Below are 20,385 nucleotides of genomic sequence, written 5' to 3'. Positions count from 1 at the left end.
ATTACCTCCCAGCTTCTCGTTTCATCCCTCCTCCCATTTTCCCACTTTACTCCTCACATGGCTTCACCAATCACCTGCCAGCTTATACACCTTGCCCTCCACCCAGTTCTGATAAAGGGTCTTGGCTCAAAAAGCATTGACTATTTCGCTGCCTGCCCTGAAGTGTTTCTACCGTACTTTAAGTGTGTTATGTCATCTATCCCAACTTAAGTTTCTCTTTTCACTTTTAAACACATTGCAATTCATTGGTCAATTTATTTCAATGAGTAGAATGTTATAGAGAGCTTGGAGCATGTCTGATCTGTGCTTTAGCTGTTTAAGTGTCACCCCGTTAGTTGGGCTGAGTCTGGAGTATTGCATGCATTTCTGGTTTCCCATTATAAGGAGGATGTCGAGGGCGCAGAAGAGGTTTACCAGAACGTTGCCTGAATTAGAGGACATTTGCTATAACAAGAGAATGGACAAACTTGTATTCTTTTCTCTAGATCAGCAGCGGCTGAGGGGAGACTGAATAGAGGCTCAGAAGATTGAGAGGCATCGACAGAGAAGAAAGACATATTTTTCTTAGGGTTGGTTAATACCAGAGGGCATGCATTTAAGGTGAGAGGGGGCAAATTCAAAGGAGATGTGAGGGACAAGTATTTTATGCAGAAGGTGTCAGGTGCCTGCAATGTGCTGCTTGGGAGGCTAAAAGAGACATTAGGGACTTTTAAGAAATGTTTAGATAAATGTGAGAGAAGTAGAAGGATATGAACATTATCTAGGCAGAAGGGATTAGTTCATTGACCATTTAATTATTCATATAATTTAATTAATTACTAATTGATTTAAGGGCAAAAGGATTGCAAGGGAGCAAATTGGTCCTCTGGAAGATGAGAATGATAACCTGTGTGGAACCAAAAGAGAAGGGAGAAGATCTTAATTGAGTCGGGAGACAGAATCTATTGAAGTGAGGCAAAGCAGCAGCGAGGTCATAGACTGTGTACAGATCACAGAGGAGGAGGTGTTTGCTGTCTTGAGGCAAATCCGGGTGGATAACTCCCGAGGGCCTGACAGGGTCTTCCCTTGGACCCTATGGGAGGCAAGTCCCAAAATTGTAGGAGTCCTAGCAGGGATAATTAAATCATCCTTAGCAACAGGTGAGGTATCGGAGGATTGGAGGATAGATAAAGTTGTTTCACTATTTAAGAAAGGCTCTACAAATACACCCGGAAATTATAGGCCAGTAAGACTGACATCAGTAATAGGGAAGTTATTGGAAGGTCTTCGAAGGGACTAGATACATGAGTACTTGGATAGACATGGACAATTTGGATTGTCATTATAGACATGACAAGGGACTACATGGCTTTGTGTGTGGTAGGTCAGGTCTAATCAATCGTCAGAGATTTTCAAGGAGGTTACCAGGAGAGTTGATGAAGGCACGGCAGTGGATGTTGTCTACATGGACTTTAGTAAGGCATTTGACAAGGTCCCACATGGAAGGTTGATGGAGAAAGTTCAGTCACTCAGCATTCAAGGTGAGGTAGTAAATTGGATTAGTCATTAGCTTTGTGGGAGTAGCCATAGACTGATAGGAGATGGTTGCCTCTCTGACTGGAGGCCTTTGCTTAAAGAAGTGCTACAGTGCTACAGATCGGTGCTGGGTCCATTGTTGTTTGTCATTTATATCAATGATCTAGATGATAGTGTGTTTAACTGAATCAGCAAATTTGTGGATGACACCAAGTTTGCGGGTATAGTGGACAGTGAGAAAGACTATCAAAGCTTGCAGTGGGATCTGGACCCAGGATCTTATAAAAGATGGTAGATGGGATTTAATGCAGACAGTTGTGAGGTGTTGCACTTTGATAGGATCAACTAGGACAGGTCTTACACAGTGAATGACAGGCTACTGAAGACTGTGGTAGAGTAAAGGGATCTGGGAGTACAGGTCCATAATTCATTGAAAGTGGTAGCACAGGTAGCTAGGGTCGTAAAGAAATCTTTTGGCACATTGCCCTTTATAAGTCAAAGTACTGAAGACAGGAGATGGGATGTTATGTTGAAGTTGTAGAAGACATTTGGTGAGGAGTAAATTGGAATACTGTGTGCAATTATGGTCACCCACCTTGATGGCAAGTTGTTGGAGAAGATCTTGAAGGGCAGGATTTATGAGCATTTGGAAAAACATTATCTGATTAGAGATAGTCAGCATGGCTTTGTCAAGGGCAGGTCATGCCTTACGAACCTTATTGAATTATTTGAGGATGTAACGAAACACATTGATGAAGGTAGAGCAGTGCATTTCAGTAAGGCATTTTATTAAGGTTCCCCATGTAAGGCTCATTCAGAAAGTAAGGAGGCATGGGATCCAAGAAGACCTTGCTTTGTGGATCCAGAAATGGCTTGCCCACAGAAGGTAAGGGTGGTTGTAGATGGTACTTATTCTGTTCTCTGGTCCAAGCAGCATCCTGGTAAATCTCATCCATACCTTCTATGAAGCTTCCACATCCTTCCTGCAATCAGGTGACCAGAATGGACCAATATGTCCAAGGAAGGCATTCTGGTGTGAGATTGAGAGTTAGAGTGAGGATAGGAGAATTCTGTGAAAAGAAGGAGCTAGCATACTCTCTAGAAATAGAATAGATATGTACTTAAAGGCTTAACACTGAGAAAAGGGTAAATATTAATGTGTTCTGGTGATCATGCTCTAAGTGAGGTGTGATATAATTATACTCTGAAGTTTGGGATAAATTTTTGCATAGTAGTGGAATTAAGGGTTATGAGGAAAAAGCAGGTAGGTGGAGATGAGTCCATGGTCAGATCAGCCATGATCTTACTGAATAGTGGAACAGGCTCGATGGGCCAGATGGCCTATTCCTGCTCCTATTTCTTATCTTCATGAATTTACTATGTCAGAAGTGGGAGAGCTAATTGTTTACGTGTGAATTGATCATTTTTTCTTTTTATGCTTGACTCCTTGAAGTTGAGCAAGGTATTAAAGAGTTCCAGTTTACGTTTATTATCAATTGTATACTTGTTTATCGCCAAAGGAAACAACATTTCTCTGGACCTAGATGCACAACAAAATACATATAACTCACATACACACCACAAAGTAATATTACCATAAATAAATTTACAAATAATAAGGTGCATTTATGAAACGTTTAAAAAGTACACAGTATTATGCTACTGGCTAGTCCGAGCTCACTAGATTTTCTTTTTGTTTCTTCACATTATTCTCTGTAAACTCAAGATATGGTTGTGCATGAAAATCCCAGGAGAGCAGCAGTTTCTAAAATACTCTAACTACCCAGTCTGGCACTAACAATTATTCACTTTGATCACATTTCTTCCGCATTCTGATATTTGATCTGAACCCCTTAGCCAGCGTGTATTGAGACTGTGAGGATAAATGATGGGGCAAAATTGCAGTCAGTGGAATCAGGTGAAGTGCAACATGGGGGGAAAATTGAAAAGGATAATGAATACAGGACTGAAGGAACACAGTATACGGAATAAGGTAGATGATTTTGTAATGCAGTTAGAGATCGGCAGGTATGATGGCAACACTGAGACATGGCTGAAAGAAGGTCATAGTTGGGAGCTTAACATGCAAGGACAGGCAGGCAAGCAGAGGGGTTGTGATGACTCTGTTGGTAAAAAATAAAGTCAAATCCTTAGAAAGAGGTGACATAGTCTTAGAATATGTAGAATCCTTGTGGGTAAAGTTAAGAAACTACAAGTTTAAAAAGACCCTGATGGGAGTTATATATAGGCCCTCGAAGAGTAGCCAGGATATGGGCTACATACTTCAATGGGAAGTAGAAAAGGCATGTAATAAGGGCAACATTACCATAGTCATGGGGAATTTCAATGTGTAGTAGATTGGGAAAATCAGGGTGGTCATAGAGAGGGAATCTGTAGAACGCCTGAAGATGACTAACCAGCTTGTGGTTGAGCACACTATGAGAAAGGCAATTCTGGATTGGTTGTTGTGTAATGAACCAGATTTGTTTAGGGAGCTTAAGGTAGAGGAACTCCTGGGACTGTGATCATAATATTATAGAATTCACTCTGCAGTTTGAAAGGGAAAAGATAGGCCCATATGTCAATATTACAGTGAAGTAAAGGGAATTACAGAGACGTGAGAGAGAACCTGGTCAAAATTGATTGGAAGGGGTACTAGCAGGGATGACAGCAAAAGAGCAATGGCTGGAGTTCCTGGGGACAATTCGGAAGGCACAGAATAGACACGCCACAGATGAAGAAGGGAGGATGAGTCAAACAAGAGAAATGAAAGGGAGCTCAAAAGCCAAAGGGAGGGAATATAATGAGACCATAAGATACTGGAGCAGAGAACTAGACTACTTGGCCCATCAAGTCTGCTCTCTCATTTCATCATGGCTGATCCAATTTTTCTCTCAGCCCCAATCTCCTGCCTTCTCTCCATATCCCTTCGTGCCCTGACCAATCAAGAATCAATCGACCTCTGCCTTAACTATACACAAAGACTTGGCTTCCACGGCTGCCTGTGGTAAAGAATTCCACAGATTCGCTGCTCTCTGGCTAAAGAAATTCCTCCTCATTTCCATTCTAAAAGGACACCCCTCTATTCTGAGGCTGTGTCCTCTGGTCTTAGACTCCCCCACCATAGGAAACATTTTCTCCACATCCACTCTGTCAAGGCCATTCACCATTTGATAGTCTTCAATGAGGTCACCCCTCATTCTTCTGAATTCTAGCGAATACAGGCCCAGAGGCATCAGGTGATCTTCATATGATGAGCCATTCAATCCTGAAATAATTTCATGTACCTCCTTTGAAGCCTCTCCAGTTTCAGCACATCCTTTCCAATGTAAGGGGTCCAAACCCATTCACAATACTCTAAATGAGGCCTCAATACCACTTTATAAGTCTCAACATTACATCCTTGTTTTTGTATTCTAGTCCTCTTTAAACGATTGCTAACATTGCATTTGCCTTCCTCACCACAGACTCAACCTGCAAATCAATCTTTAGGGAATCCTGCACAAAGACTCCCAAATCCATCTGTCTCTCAGTTTTTTTATTTTCTCTCTATTTCAAAAATGGGCAACCCTTTCATTTCTTCTACCAAAGTGCATGTCCATACACTTCCCAACACTGTATTCCATTTCCCTTTTCTTTGCCCATTCTCCTCATCTATCCAGGTTTGTAGCCTCTTTACTTCCTTAAGACTACTTGCCCCACCATCTGACTTCATATTGTCTACAAACTATGCTATAAAGCAATCAATTCCATCATCCAAATCAATGATATACAACGTAGTGTAACGATGGGGATCCTGTGCTTTGCTGGTGATGCAAAAGACTAAATAAGCACATCAAAAAGTTTGGAACAACCTGGACTCTTTTGAGTTAGTAGTGGTGAGGAGGTCACTAAACCAACTGAACCATTATGGACATCTTCAGCATGACATGATGAATAGCAACAGGGCAACCTTTTGAAGAGAGTGATTCAGCTCCACTGTCACAAGGATTGTTACAGAAGATCTTTCTACCAAATGCAATAAGTATATACAACAGTTCATCTCTGTTTGACAGGAGATCATACATCATAGTACAATAGTCTGTCTTGTTATTTCGTACATTATTATTGCACATTGGTTAATTATTATTATGCACTTTATTATTAATTAAGTCTGCACACTAAGTGTGTTTTTAAACAAGAATTTCCCACCTGGGATCAATTAAGCATTAATAATAATTATTATTATATAATTATAGTAAATATTATTATACATAATAAATATAATTGGATAGTGGGTAGTGGCTCCATATGTCACTAATACAGGGTGTGACGACCCTGCCTTACACGAATCCTGGGCTCAGCTGTCTCCGGCTGACAGTACCCGGTATGGTCCCCTATCCAGGGTACGAATTCCACTGCCTTGTGGGTATCTTCGGGAGAAGAGAAGGCTGAGGAGTAAACCCTACACAAATCCAGAGTGGAGCCCCGAAGGCAGTTGGATGACGTATCATGTCACCTCCCGGCAGCTCCTGCAGCCAAGCTGATGCCAAATGTACTGCTTCGAATTCCTTTGGACCACATCCGCGAGGCCGCAAGGGGGATCTTGATATCTGGGCATCCCACGATCTCCATATTCATCGCCCAGGTCTGCACCCCAATGGGTGCATCCATTGTCTACTTAGACAGATGGAGCCATTAATTAATAATAAAAAACAATAATTATAACTATATAATAATAATAATTATTAAAATCAGTCTTTATGGAACACTACTAGTCACTGGCAGCCAGTCAGACAAGGCTGGCTTCATTCCCACTCTTTGTCTCCTGCTTTATCCATACTAGAATCTTCCCTGTAATACCATGAGCTTGTAGTATGTTAAGCAGCCTCATGTAAGGCACCTTGTCAGTGGCCTTCTGAAAACCCATGTACATAACAGCAGCCGATTCTCCTTTGTCTACTCTCCTTGTTACTGCTTCAAACTATTCCAACTGATCTGTCAGGCAAGATTTTCCCTTGAGGAAACCATGGTGACCACAGCCTATTTTATCATGTGCCTCCAAGTACCCTGAGAACTCATCCTTAATAATGGACTCCAACATCTTCCCAACCACTGAGGCCTATAGTGTCCTTTCTTCTGCCTCTCTCCCTTCTTGAAGAGTGGAGTGACATTTGCAATATTCCAGCCTTCCAGAACCATTCCAGAATCTAGTGATTCTTGAAAGATCATTAATAATGCCTCCTCGATCTCTTCAGTGACATATTTCAGAACTCTGTGGTATACATCATCTGGTCCAGGTGACTTAGCTGCATTCAGACCTCTCAGTTTCCTCAAGAACCTTCTCTTTAGTTATGGTAACTTCACATATTTCATGACTCCTGACTCCTGGAACTTCCACTACACTACTACTGTTTTCCACAGTGATGCAAAATACTTATTCAGTTCATCTGCTATTTCATTGTCAACCATTACTACCTCTCCAGCATTGTTTTCCAGTGGTTCGATATCCAATCTCGCCTCTTTATGTATCTGAAGTTACTTTTGGTATCTTCTTTAATATTATTGGCTAGCTTACTTTCATATTCCATCATTACCATTATGACTTTTTTGTTGCCTTCTGTTGGTTTTTAAAAGCTTCCTAATCCTCTAACTTCCCATTAATTTTTGTTCTATTATATACCCACTCTTTGGCTTTTATATTGGTTTTGACTTATCCTGTTAGCCATTGTTGTGCCATCTTTCCTTCAGAATACTTCTTCCTCTTTGGGATGTATATATCCTGAGCCTTCCGAATTGCTTCCAGAAATTCCAGCCATTGCTGGTCTGCCGTCATCCCTGCCAGTGTTCTTTTCCAAACAATTTCAGCCAACTTCTCCCTCATGCCTCTGTAACTCCCTTTACTCCACTGCAATACCGATGCATCTGACTTTAGCTTCTCCTTAAATTTCAGAGTGAATTCAATTGTATTATGAACACTTGCCCTCTAATCAATTCTGGTTCATTGCACAACACCCAAACCAGAATAGATGATCTTCTAGTGGGCTCAATCATGCTGCTCTGAAAAGCCCTCTCACAAGCACTCTAGAAACTCCCCCTCCTATAACCCAGCATCAACATGATTTTCCCAATCTACCTGCATATTGAAACCCCCCGGACGGCTGTAATATTGTCCAACTGGCATGCATTTTCTATCTCCTGTTGTAATTTGTAGACCACATCCTGACTACTTGCGAAGAAAAAGCATTCCAGGATGTACACTGTATACATTTCTCTGTCACTAAATGTACCTTTGAAACCTTATGAACTAGTACACAACTCCCATCAGTGTCTTTTTACACTTGTAGTTCCTTTGTTCAACACCTTCCGACCCTGTGACACCTCTTTCCTATGTTTTGATTTCATTTTTTACCAACCAAGCAATGCCGCCCCCTCTGCCTTCCTGCCTGTCCTTTTGATACAATGTGTATCCTTGGACATTAAGTCCCCAGCTATAATCTTCCAGTCATTATTCTGTGATGCTTACAAGATCATGTTGGCCAATCTGCAACTGTGCTGCAAGTTCATCTACCTCATTCTGTATACTGCACACATTCAGATACAACACCTTCAGTTCTGTAGAAACCCTTTCTGATTCTGTCCACCTTTTACATTGTAACTCATCATGGTAACTCATACAGGTCCCACCTTCCCTGGAAGAGAGCCCAATGATCCAAAACTCTTATGTCCTTCCTCCTACACCAACTCCTTGGCCACATTAAACTGTATAATCTTCCTAGTTCTGTCCTCACTAGCACATGGTACAGGTAGCAATCCTGGAGGTCCTGTCCTTTAACTTGGCACCTAATTCCCTGAACTCCCTATGCAGAGCCTCATTGCTCATCCTACCCATATCACTGCTACCTACATGGACCACAACGTCTGGCTGTTCATCCTCCTACTTAAGAATGTTGAGGACTTGATCTGAGACATCCTGGACCCTGGCACCTGGGAGACAACATACCATCCGGGAGTCTTGTTCTTGCCCTCAAAACCTTAAGGAGGCATTCGTTGATTGTGATTGTGGAGGCATTAGTAATTATCTTTCAAGAATCACTAAGTTCTGGAATGGTTCCAGAAGACTGGAAAATTGTAAAAGGAAGGAAAGAGGCAGAAGAAACTGTAAAAAAAGGAAGGAGGCAAAAGAATGGAAATATAGCAAAGGTTAGTTAGGAGTTGGAGGATTGAGAGCTTTTTAAAAAAAAGCAAAGGACAACTAAAAAAAATCGTAAGGAGAGAAAAGATAGAACATAGAGCATAGAACAGTACAGCACAGTACAGACTCTTTGGCCCACAATGTTGTGCCGACCCTTAAACCCTGCCTCCCATATAACCTCCCACCTTAAGTTCCTCCATGTACCTGTCTAGTAGTCTCTTAAACTTCTCTAGTGTATCTGCCTCCACCACTGACTCAGGCAGTGCATTCCATGCACCAACCACTCTCTGAGTAAGAAACCTTCCTTTAATATCCCCCTTGAACTCCCCACCCCTTACCTTAAAGCCATGTCCTCTTGTATTGAGCAGTGGTGCCCTGGGGAAGAGGCGCTGGCTGTCCACTCTATCTATTCCTCTTAATATCTTGTATACCTCTATCATGTCTCCTCTCATCCTCCTTCTCTCCAGAGAGTAAACTAGACCAGGCAACATCCTTGATGAAATAGATAGGTAAGCTATCCAAAAATATCAAAAAGGATACCAAAGTTTTTTGCAGATACACCCCCTTGGAAGTTATCCTGCTTTATTGATTTTCAACATTGAATCACCATGGATTTAATTTGGCTTCTTTGACACTGATCAACAGAAAAGTCTCTTTCATGCCAAAGCGAAAGCAAATTTCTACCAATTGGTCTAAATTTATTACAATTTTTAAAGATTATTACTCAGCTCCTTCAAGTCTGTATTTAGTAGATGTACCTTTGGCAGCTATTGTAGCCTTGAGTCTGTGTGGACAGGTCTCTTTCAGCTTTGCACATCTGGACACTGCAATTTTTCCCCATTCTTCTTTACAAAACTGCTCAAGCTCTGTCAGAATTCAAGGGGATCATGAGTGAACAGCATTTTCAAGTCCAGCCACAAATTCTCAATTAGATTGAGGTCTCGGCTCTGCCTTGGTCTCTCCAGGACATTAACTTTGCTGTTTTATAAGCCATTCCTGCATAGCTTTGGCTTTATGCTTAGGGTCATTGTCTTGCTGGAAAACAAATCTCCCAATTTGCAGTTCTCTTGAAGACTGCATCAGGGTTTCCTCCAAGATTTCCCTGTATTTTGCTGCATTCATTTTGCCCACTACCTTCACAAGCCCTCTGGGGCCAGCTTCATCCCCACAGCATGACGTAGCCACCACCATGCTCAATGGTAGGGATGGTGTGCTTTTGATCTCTGGTGTTTGGCTTGTACCAAACATAGCATTTCGTCTGATAGATGAATAGAAACTTTATTGATCTCAAAGGAAATTATAGTGTCATCATAGCATTACAAATGCACAGATATACAAATATTGGAAGAACAGTAAGAAAGAGTAAAGAATAAGTTACCTCAAACAGTCTAACAGAAGAGGATCATCCCTTCCAAGGCTATAGGTTGACTTGTTATAGAGGTTAATGGCTGAGGGTAAGAATGACCTCATATTGCACTCTTTGGAGCAGCGCAGTAGTCTTAGACTATTACTATAAGAGCTCATCTGTTAAGCCAAGATGGCATTCAGAGGGTGAGAAACATTGTCCAGAATTGCCAGGATTTTCCATAGGGTTCTTTGTTTCAGTGTGTCCAGTTTGACTCCTATAACAGAGCCAACCTTTCTAATCAGTTTATTGAGCCTGTTGGCATCACCTCTGTTGATGCGATTGCCCCAGCACACCACCGCATAGAAGACTGATGGCCAAAAAGCTCAATTTTAGTTTCATCAGACCATAGAACTTTCTTCCAGTTGACTTCAGACTATCCAACGTGCCTTCTGGTAAACCTTAGCCAAGATTTCTTGTGAGTTTTTTTCAACAGTGGCTTTCTCTTTGCCACTCTTCCATACAGCTGCGACTGGTGAAGCACCCAGGCAACAGTTGTATTTTGAATCCCTCCCATCTCAGCCACTGAAGCTTGTAACTCATTCAGCATTGTCATAGGTCTCTTGGTGGCCTGCCTCACTAATTCCCTTCTTGCATGGTCACTCAGTTTTTGAGGACAGCCTGCTCTAGGCAGATTTACAGTTGTGCCATATTCTTTCCATTTCTTGATAATTGACTTAACTGATCTTCAGTGACTTGGAAATTTTCTTGTATCCATCTCCTGTTTTTTTTTTCAATAACCTTTTAAAGGAGTTTCTTGGAGTGTTCTTCTGTCTTCATGCTGCAGTTTTTGCCAGGATACTGACTCACCAGCAGTTGGAGCTTCCAGATACAGGTGCATTTTTACTACAGTCAATTGAAACACCTTGAATGCGCACAGGTGATCTCTATTTAATTAATTATGTGACTTCTAAAACCAACTGGCTGCACCAGTGATGATTTGGTGTGACATATTAAAGGGCATGAATACATATGCAATCAATTAATTTGTGTTTTATATTTGTAATTAATTTATCACTTTGTAATTTATCATTTATAATTAATCTCACTTTGTAGAGATCTGCTTACACTTTGACACGAAAGAGTCTTTTTCTGTTGATCTGTGTCAAAAAGCCAACTTAAATCCACTGTGATTCAATGTTGTAAAACCATAAAACATGAAAACTTCCGGGAGGGGGGTGAATACATTTTATAAACAGTGTATATAAAGAGTGAAAGAAAGGTGTGAGTGGATATTGAACTGCTGGAAAGTGATTCTGGAGCAGTAGTACTGGGAGACAAAGAAATGATGAAAGAACTTGATAAACATTTTGCATCAATCGCCATTGTGTTAAGGTACTAGCAGTATGCCAGAAATTCAGGAGTGTCAGGGGGCAGAAGTGCGTGTTATTGCTATTACTAAGGAGAAGGTGCTTGGGAAGCTGAATGGTCTGAGGGTAGATAAGCCACCTGGATCAGATGGACTACACCCCAAGTTTCTGAAGGAGGTAGTTGAAGAGATTGTGGAGGCATTTGAAAAGAATCACTAGGTTCTGGAAAGTTGTAAAAGAAAGGATGGAGGAAGAAGAAATTGTTAAAAAAAAAATGGATGGAGGCAGAAGAAAAATTTTAGGCCAGTTAGTACGATTTTGGTTGCTGGGAAGATGTTGGAGACCATTAATAGGAATGAGATTTTGGAGGTGTGTGATAAAGTGGGCCAAAGTTGACGTGTTTCCTTTTGAGGAAATCTTGCCTGATAATTCTGGTAGAATTCTTTTAGGATATAGCAGGCAGGATAGACAAATGAGAGTCAGTGGATGTGATTTGCTTTGATTTTCAGAAGGCCTTTGAAGGTGGTTTTATAGGAAAGATACCAGCATGGACAGAAGATTGGTTGATGTGTAGCAGGCAAAGAGTTGAAATAAAGGGGACTTATTCTTGCTGGCTGCTGGTGACTAGTGGTATTCTGGTATTGTTATTCCTTCATTTCATGTTATATGTCAACAATTGAATGACAGGATCGATGGATTTATGGCCAAGTTTGCAGACGATACAAAGATAGGTGAAGGGGCCACTAATATTGAGGAAGCAGGGAGTCTGCAGGAAGATTAGTAAAATGTGCAAAGAAATGGCAGATGGAATATAATATAGGAAAGTATATGGTCATGCACTTTTGTAGAAGGAGTAAAGACATAGACTATTTTTCTAAACAGGGAGAAAATTTAAAAATCAGAGGTGCAAAGGGACTTGTGAGTTCTCCTGCAGGATTACCTAAAGGTTAATTTGCAGATTGAGTCAGTGGTGAGCAAGACAAATGCAATGTTAGCATTAACTTCAAGGGGAGTGGAGTGTTAGACCAAGGATGTAATGCTGAGGTTTAATAAAACATTCATCAGACCACACTTGGAGTATTGTGAGCAGTTTTAGGCCCCTTACCTTAGAAAAGATTTGCTGGCATTGGAGAAGATTCAGAGGAGGTTTATGGGAATGAAAGGGTTAATATATAAAGTGCGTCTGAGGGCTCTGGGCCTGTACTCACTGGAGTTTAGAAGGATGAGGGAGGGATCTCACTGAATATTGAAAGGCCAAGACAGAGTGGAAGTAGAGAGGATGTTTCCTATTGTGGGGGAGTCTAGGACCAGAGGACACAGCCTCAGAATATAGGGGCATCCATTTAGAACAGAGATGAGGATGAATTTCTTTAGCCGGAGAGTGGTGAATCTGATGAATTCATTGCCAGTGATGGCTGTGGAAGCCAGTTCATTGGTATTTTTAAAGCAGACATTGATATGGTTTGTCAGAGCATCAATGATTATCGGGAGAAGGCCTGAGAGGGGTAATAAATCAGCTATGATAGAATAGTGGAGCAGACGCGATGGGCCAAATTGCTTAATTCTGCTCCTATGTCTTATGCTTGCATGCTTTTATGCATTGAATTGCTGCCAGATGATTGGCTAATTAGATGTTGGCAGTAACAAGCAGGTGTACAGATGTACCTAATAAAGTGGCCTCTGAGTATCAGTAAAATGACAATATTTCAAAATCTTTTAAGGATTTTTGCCGACTTTTGGACCAGCATGGATCAATCTATATGGCTCCTCCCGTAATTATAGCCTTATGGATGACAGTCAAGAGCTCAACGAAGGCTTTCGAGAAGGTGTGTCATTCAGGGGCCGTCTTCTGATTGAAATTACTGTGGAGATTCTGGCAGCAGGATCTGCTGATACCAAATTCTCGAAGATAGCAAAGGACTTGAAGGTCGTGCCCAAAGAACTGAAATCGAAAAAAGATCCCAAGACGGTGTCCACCGGAGAAGATGCCAAACTTTCCAGCTCTACTGAGAAGTCAGATTCAACTGAAGTTGAAGTGGAATCAGTACAGCCTTGTACATGGGTTTGTTTACTATCAGTAGTTCTTTCATGTTAATTCAAGGAAATTGCTTATCAAATATTTGAAAAGGCGAGATGAAATGAACATGGAGAAGTTGGGTGAGTCTAGGCCTCAGAATAGAAGACTTCTCTTTAAAATAGAGATGAGGAGGAATTTGTTTAGACAGGAAGTAGTGAATATGTGGAATTAATTGTCACAGATAGCTGCGAAGGCCAAGTCATTGGATATATTTACAGCAGAAGTTGATAGGTTCTTGATTAGTATGACATCAAAGGTTACGGGGAGAAACATAGAAACATAGAAAACCTACAGCACAATACAGGCCCTTCAGCCCACAAAATTGTGCCAAACATGTCGCTGCCTTAGAAATTACTAGGGTTACCCATAGCCCTCTATTTTTGTAAGCTCCATGTACCTATCCAAAAGCCTCTTAAAAGACCCTATCATATCCACCTCCACCACCATCGCTGGCTGTCCATTCCATGCACCCACCACTCTCTGCGTAAAAAACCTACCCCTGATATCTCCTCTGTACCTACTTCCAGCACCTTAAACCTGTGTCCTCGTGTGGCAGCCATTTCAGCCCTGGGAAAAAGCCTCTGACTATTCACAGGATCAATGCCTCTCATCATCTTATACACCTCTATCAGGTCACCTCTCATCCTCCATCACTCCAAGGAGAAAAGGCCGAGTTCACTCAACCTGTTTTCATAAGGCATGCTCGCCAATCCAGGCAACATCCTTGTAAATCTCCTCTGCACTCTTTCCATGGTTTCCACATCCTTCCTGTAGTGAAGTGACCAGAACTGAGCACAGTACTCCAAGTGGGTTCTGACCAGGGTTCTATATAGCTGCAACATTACCTCTCAGCTCCTAAATTCAATTCCACGATTGATGAAGGCCAATAAACCGTGTACTCTGGACTCGGACCCCAAGATCCCTCTGATCCTCCACACTACCAAGAGTCTTACCATTAATACTATATTCTGCCATCATACTTGACCAGCCAAAACGAACCAATTCACACTTAGCTGGGTTGAACTCCATCTGTCACTTCTCAGCCCAGTTTCGCATCCTATGAATGTTCTGCTGTAACCTCTGACAGCCCTCCACACTATCCACAACACCCTCAACCTTTGTGTCATCAGTAAACTTACTAATCCATTCCTCCACTTCCTCATCCAGGTCATTTATAAAAATCACAAAGAGTAAGGGTCCCAGAACAGATCCCTGAGGCACTCCACTGGTGACCGATCTCCATGCAGAATATGACCCGTCTACAACCATTCTTTGCCATCTGTGAGCAAGCCAGTTCTGGATCCACAAAGCAATGTCCCCTTGGACCCCACACCTCCTTACTTCCTCAATAAGCCTTGTATGGGGTACCCTATCAAATGCCTTGCTGAATCCATATACACTACATCAACTGCTCTACCTTCATCAATGTGTAGGTATGTTCCAATGAGACAGGGAAGTTATGGTAGAGTACAGGAACTGTGGTGTACCAAGGTTGTAATAAATCTAGTCAAGAAACAAAAGAAAAGCTTATGAAAGGTTCAGAGAACTAGGTAATGCTAGAGATCAAGAGATTATAACACTAACAGGAAGGAATTTAAGAAGGAAATTAGGAGAGCCAGAAGGGGCCATGAGAAAGCCTTGGTGGGTAGGATTAAGGAAAACCCCAAGGCATTCTACAAGTATATGAAGAGCAAGAGAATAAGACGTGAAAGAACAGGACCTATCAAGTGTGACAGTGGGGAAGTGTGTATGGAACCGGAGGAAATAGCAGAGGTAATTAATGAATACTTTACCTCAGTGTTCACTATGGAAAAGGATCTTGGTGATGTTTTAATTCTATGGTCAGGTTACATTTCAAAAAAATCAAACGTAATGCATTCCAGCATCTGCCTATTAACATTACACAATATCTGGATCATAAGGTTCATTTTAATCTAAATTAAATAATTATCGTGGGGAAAAATGAAGTTAAATGCATTTTAAGAGGTGATTTGACTGTTGAATGAAAGTAGACAACGGTTTTGTCTGGGATGTTGCTTTTTAGAAATGCAACAATTTTGCAGATGCTGGAAATCTGAGGCATCACACACAAAATGGTGGAGGAACTCAGAAGGTCAAGCAGCAACTAGGGAGGAAAATAAACCCTCAACAAGTATAGGTTTTTCCTCTGGAACTGTATCTATGACATCTTCTGAGTACCTTTTTTTGTGTCTTTTCTCAGATTGATGAAGAAACTGTCCAAGGTTTCCTTCTGTTCGGCACCATTTTTGAAGCAACAATGATTGACAGGAAGCTTGGTGAAAAGCCAATCAGTTTTGAGATATCATTAGGTAAGGACTTACAGTCAGGTTTCCTTAACTTAGAAAAACTAACAATTAAATGTAAACTGTTCTATCTGTCTTGAGAGTTCTCATCCATGATTTTGACCCCGGTTTACATACCGCCAGCAGCCAATTATAATCAAGCACTCATGAAATTGCACGATACAGTCGGTAAACAAGAAATGGCCCATCTCAACACATTTCAAATTATAGTCAGTGATTTAACAAGGTCTGTTTGAAGAAAACCCTACTCATTAATCACCAGCATGTAACCTGCTGCACTAGAGGTCCCAACACACTAGATCACTGCTACTCTACAATAAGGAATATCAATCATTCCTTCCCGAGACCACATTTTGGCAATTCAGATCATGTGACTGTACTCCTATGACCTGCATACAGACCGAGCCTAAAAAGCAAAGATCCAGACATCAGGACAACCAAGAGGTTGTCTCGGGCAGCTGAAGAATGGTTACAAGATTGCCTTGAGTCATTGAAATGGGCTATGTTTAAGAATTCATCTGAGGACATCAGTGACTACACCAGGGTCGTAACAGACTTTATTAAAACAGCTGTCGATGAAGATGTCCCCACGAAATCACTCAGGGTTTTCCTCAATCAGAAGTCCTGGATGAACAATGAAATCTGGAAGCAGCTGAAAGCCAGCTCAGAAGCATTCAAATCTGGAGAGCAAGAAGACTACAAGAGGTGCAGGTCTGATCTCTGGAAAGCCACCTCTAGGCCAGACTAGACTGGAATCTACGAGGGATGCTCAACAGCTGTGACAGGGTTTGAATGCCATAACCTCCGACAAAGCTAAATCTTGTGGCATAGGGGACAGCAGAGCTTCACTTCCAGGTGAGCTCAGTGCCTTCAATGCTCGCTTTGACCACCAGAACAGGAGGAACCATCGCACAACCCCCATGTCTCCCGATGATCCTTTGATCTCAGTATCTGAAGATGACGTGCCGGCTGCCGTCAAGAGAGTGAATCCAAGAAAATCATCCTGCTGAATACTGAAGACCTATGCAGCCCAACTGGCTGGTATACTCACGGAAATCTTCACCCTTTCACTCTGGCAGTGTGTGATCAAGCAGGCTTCAGTTATACTGGTGCCCAGGAAGAGTGTGTTAACCTAAATGACTATCACCCAGTGGCACTTACATCCATGGTGATGAAGTTTTGAGAGGCTGGTGATGAAACTTACCAGCTCCTGTCTCAATGGTGACTTGGATCCACTCCAATTTACTTACTGAAACAACAGGTCTAAAACAGATCTTGTTGGCTCTTCACACAATCCTGGAACACCTGGACAGCAAAGATGCATGCATCAGGAAGCTGTTTATCGATTACAGCTTGGCATTTAACACCATCGTCCCCTCAGAACTACTCAGTAAACTCCAACACCTGGGCCTCAATACTACCTTGTGCAATTGGATCCTGGGTTTCCTCACTTGCAGACCCCAGTCAGTTCTGATTGGCAACAACATCTCCCCCACAGTCTCCATCACTGTAGGGGTGTGTACTTAGTCCACTTGCTTTACGCCTGTTACTGTACAGCATCATATACAAATTGGGTGATGACGTCACTGTTGTGGGAGAGATGAAAAAGCATACAGGAGGGAGATTGAGAACTTGGCTGAGTGGTGTAATAACAACAATCTCTCACTCAATGAAAATAAGACCAAGGAACTGATTGTAGACATCAGAAGAGGGAAACCAGTGGTCCACGAGCCAGTAATTATCAAAGGATCAGAGGAGGAGAGGGTCAGTAACTTTAAATTCGAGGGTGGCACTATTCCAGAGGACCTGCCCTGGACCTGTTATATAAACATTATTGCAAAAAAGGCTCAGCAGTGCCTCTACTTCCTCAGGAAGAATCTGCGAAGATTCGGCATATTATCAAAAACCTTGGCAAACTTCTATAGATGTGTGGTGGAAAGTGTGCTGACTGATGGCATTACAGCCTGGTATGGGAACACCATCGCGTTTGAGTGGAAAATCGTAGTGGATTCAGCCCAGTTTATCACAGGTAAACCCCTCCCAACCATTGAGCACATCTACATGAACGTTACTGTGGAAAAACAGCATCCATCATCAGAGATCCTCACCAAACAGGCCATGCTCTTCTCTCGCTGCTGCCATCAGGTAGAAGGTGCAGGAGCCTCAGCACTCACCACCAGGTTCAAGAACAGTTACTACCCCTCAGTCATCAGGCTCTTGAACAAAAGGGGATAACTACGCTCACTTCAGGACTCTGTTATAGTGTTATTTCGAGCAATAAAGAAAGGGAAGCTAGATTATGAAAATAAGCTAGCACAAAATATAAGAATGGATAGTAAAAGTTTTAATAATTATAAAAAGTGGAAAAGGGTGGCTAAGGTGAATATAGGTCCCTTGGAGGACAAGAAGGAGAAATTGATATTGGGTAATGAGGAAATGGCCGAGGTTTTGAATGACTATTGTGTTGGTCTTCACGGTGGAGGACACGTCTAACATACCAGAGAGAGATGCTATGGATGCAATGGGAGGTGAGGCTATTGATACAATAGCTATCACTAATGAAGTAGTGCTGAGCAAACTGTGGGCCTGAAGATTGATAAGTCCCCTGGTCCTGATGGAATGCATCCCAGGCTACTGAAAGAAATGGCAGAAGTTGTAATAGAGGCTTTGGTGATAACTTACCAAAATTCTCTGGACTCTGGGCAGGTCCTGGCGGATTGCAAGATGGTGAATATCACACCACTGTTCAAAAAAGGATGTAGGCAAAAGGCAGGTAACTATAGGCCAGTTAGTTTAACATCTGTGGTTGGGAAAATGCTTGAAGCTATCATTAAAGAAGAAATAGCAAGGCACCTGGAAAGAAATGGATCCATCAGGCAGACACAGCATGGTTTCAGCAAAGGCAGGTCCTGTTTGATGAACTTTCTGGAGTTCTTTGAGGATATAACAAGCGCAGTGGATGGGAGGCAACAGATGGATGTTATTTACTTGGATTTCTGGAAGGCGTTCGATAAGGTGCAGCATAAAAGACTTATCCATAAGATAAGGATGCATAGAGTTGGGGGTGATGTATTAGCATGGATAGAGGATTGGTTAACTAATAGAAAGCAGAGAGTTGGGATAATGGGTGTTACAATCAGTGGTGAGTGGTGTGCCACAGGGGTTGGTACTGGGCCCGCAACTGTTCATTACCAATCCGGAAGAGGGGACCGAGTGTTGTGTATCTAAGTTTGCTGATGATTCTAAATTGAGTGGAAAAGTAAATTGTGCAGAAGATACGGAGAATCTGCAGAGAGATATAGATAGGTTAAGTGAGTGGGCAAGAGTACAATGTTGGTAAATGTGAGGTCATCCAGTTGGGAAGGAAAAATGAAAGAGCAGATTATTATTAACATGGTAAATAACATGGTATTAACATGCTGCTGTGCAGAGAGTCTTGGGAGTTCCTGTACGTGAATCACACAAGGTTGGTTTGCAGGTGCAGCAGGCTAACAAGAAGGCAAATGGAATTGCTAGAGGGATTGAATTTAAGAGCAGGGAGATTATACTGCAACTGTACAGGGTACTCTTGAGGCTGCCCCTGGAGTACTGCATGCAGTTCAAGTCTCCTTACTTGAGGAAAGATATACTGGCTTTGGAGACAATGCAGAGGAGGTTCACCAGGTTGATTCCAGAGATGAAGGGGTTAACCTATGAGGAAAGATTGAATCGTCTGGGACTGTACTCACAGAATTCAGAAGAATGAGAGGAGATCTTATAGAAACATATAAAATTATGAAAGGGATAGATAAGGTAGAGGCAGGAAAGTTGTTTCCACTGGTAGGTGAGACTAAAACTAGGGGACGTAGCCTCAAGATTTGTGGGAGTAGATTTCAGACGGAGATGAGGTGGAACTGTTTTCCCAGAGAGTGGTGAATCTGTGGAATTCTCTGCCCAATGAAGCAGTGGAGGCTACATCAGTAAATATATTTAAGACAAGGTTGGATAACTTTTTTCATAGTAGGGAACTTAAGGGTTATGGGGAAAAGGCAGGTAGGTGGAGATGAGTCCATGGCCAGATCAGCCGTGATCGTTTTGAATGGCGGAGCAGGCTTGTTGGGTCAGAGGCTGACTCCTGTTCCGATTTCTTATCTTCTTATGCTTGTTATTTATTGCAATTTATTTATATCTGCATTTGCACATTGTTTACAGTTTATAGTTCCTGATGTTTACAGTTTAGAGTTACTGCCCTATAGATTTGCTAAGTATGCCTGCAGAAAAAGAATCTTATAGTTGTATATGGTGACAGGTATGTACTCCAACTAGCTTGTCCAGTCAATGATCAGCTACATCACCCAGCATTCAGTCTACAATGAGCATCTTTCGAGTCTTTGACGTGAACGCATGTTAATATCAAAAGATTGTGATAGCTGTAAAATCTCTCCCATTATACTCTACCCCAGTGAGTCAAATACTTCAAGCCAAATATTGGCTGGCAAATTTTTAGCTCTGGAATGTGTGGTGATATTTGCGGGCTGCCCACAGTAAATATCATGTTGCATGTTAACGTAAACATTCAAGGACGTAATGCTGAGGCTTTA

At 41.8% G+C, this 20,385-nt stretch overlaps 1 protein-coding gene across 1 annotated transcript in view; it reads left to right on the top strand.

Moving 5' to 3' along the window:
* fer1l6 (fer-1 like family member 6) overlaps positions 1-20,385 on the top strand; it is a 325,837-nt gene that overhangs the window by 86,527 nt on the left and 218,925 nt on the right. Inside the window, exons 11-12 of the mRNA XM_073053009.1 lie at positions 13,126-13,466; positions 15,703-15,811. Of these exons, the coding sequence (XP_072909110.1) occupies positions 13,126-13,466; positions 15,703-15,811 (450 nt within the window). The remainder of the gene's footprint in view (positions 1-13,125; positions 13,467-15,702; positions 15,812-20,385) is intronic.

This window comes from Hemitrygon akajei, chromosome 1, assembly GCF_048418815.1.
Source record: "Hemitrygon akajei chromosome 1, sHemAka1.3, whole genome shotgun sequence".
Classification (NCBI taxonomy): domain Eukaryota; kingdom Metazoa; phylum Chordata; class Chondrichthyes; order Myliobatiformes; family Dasyatidae; genus Hemitrygon; species Hemitrygon akajei.
Note: the sequence above shows the minus strand (reverse complement) of the source record. Positions and strands in the feature narration are given on the sequence as shown.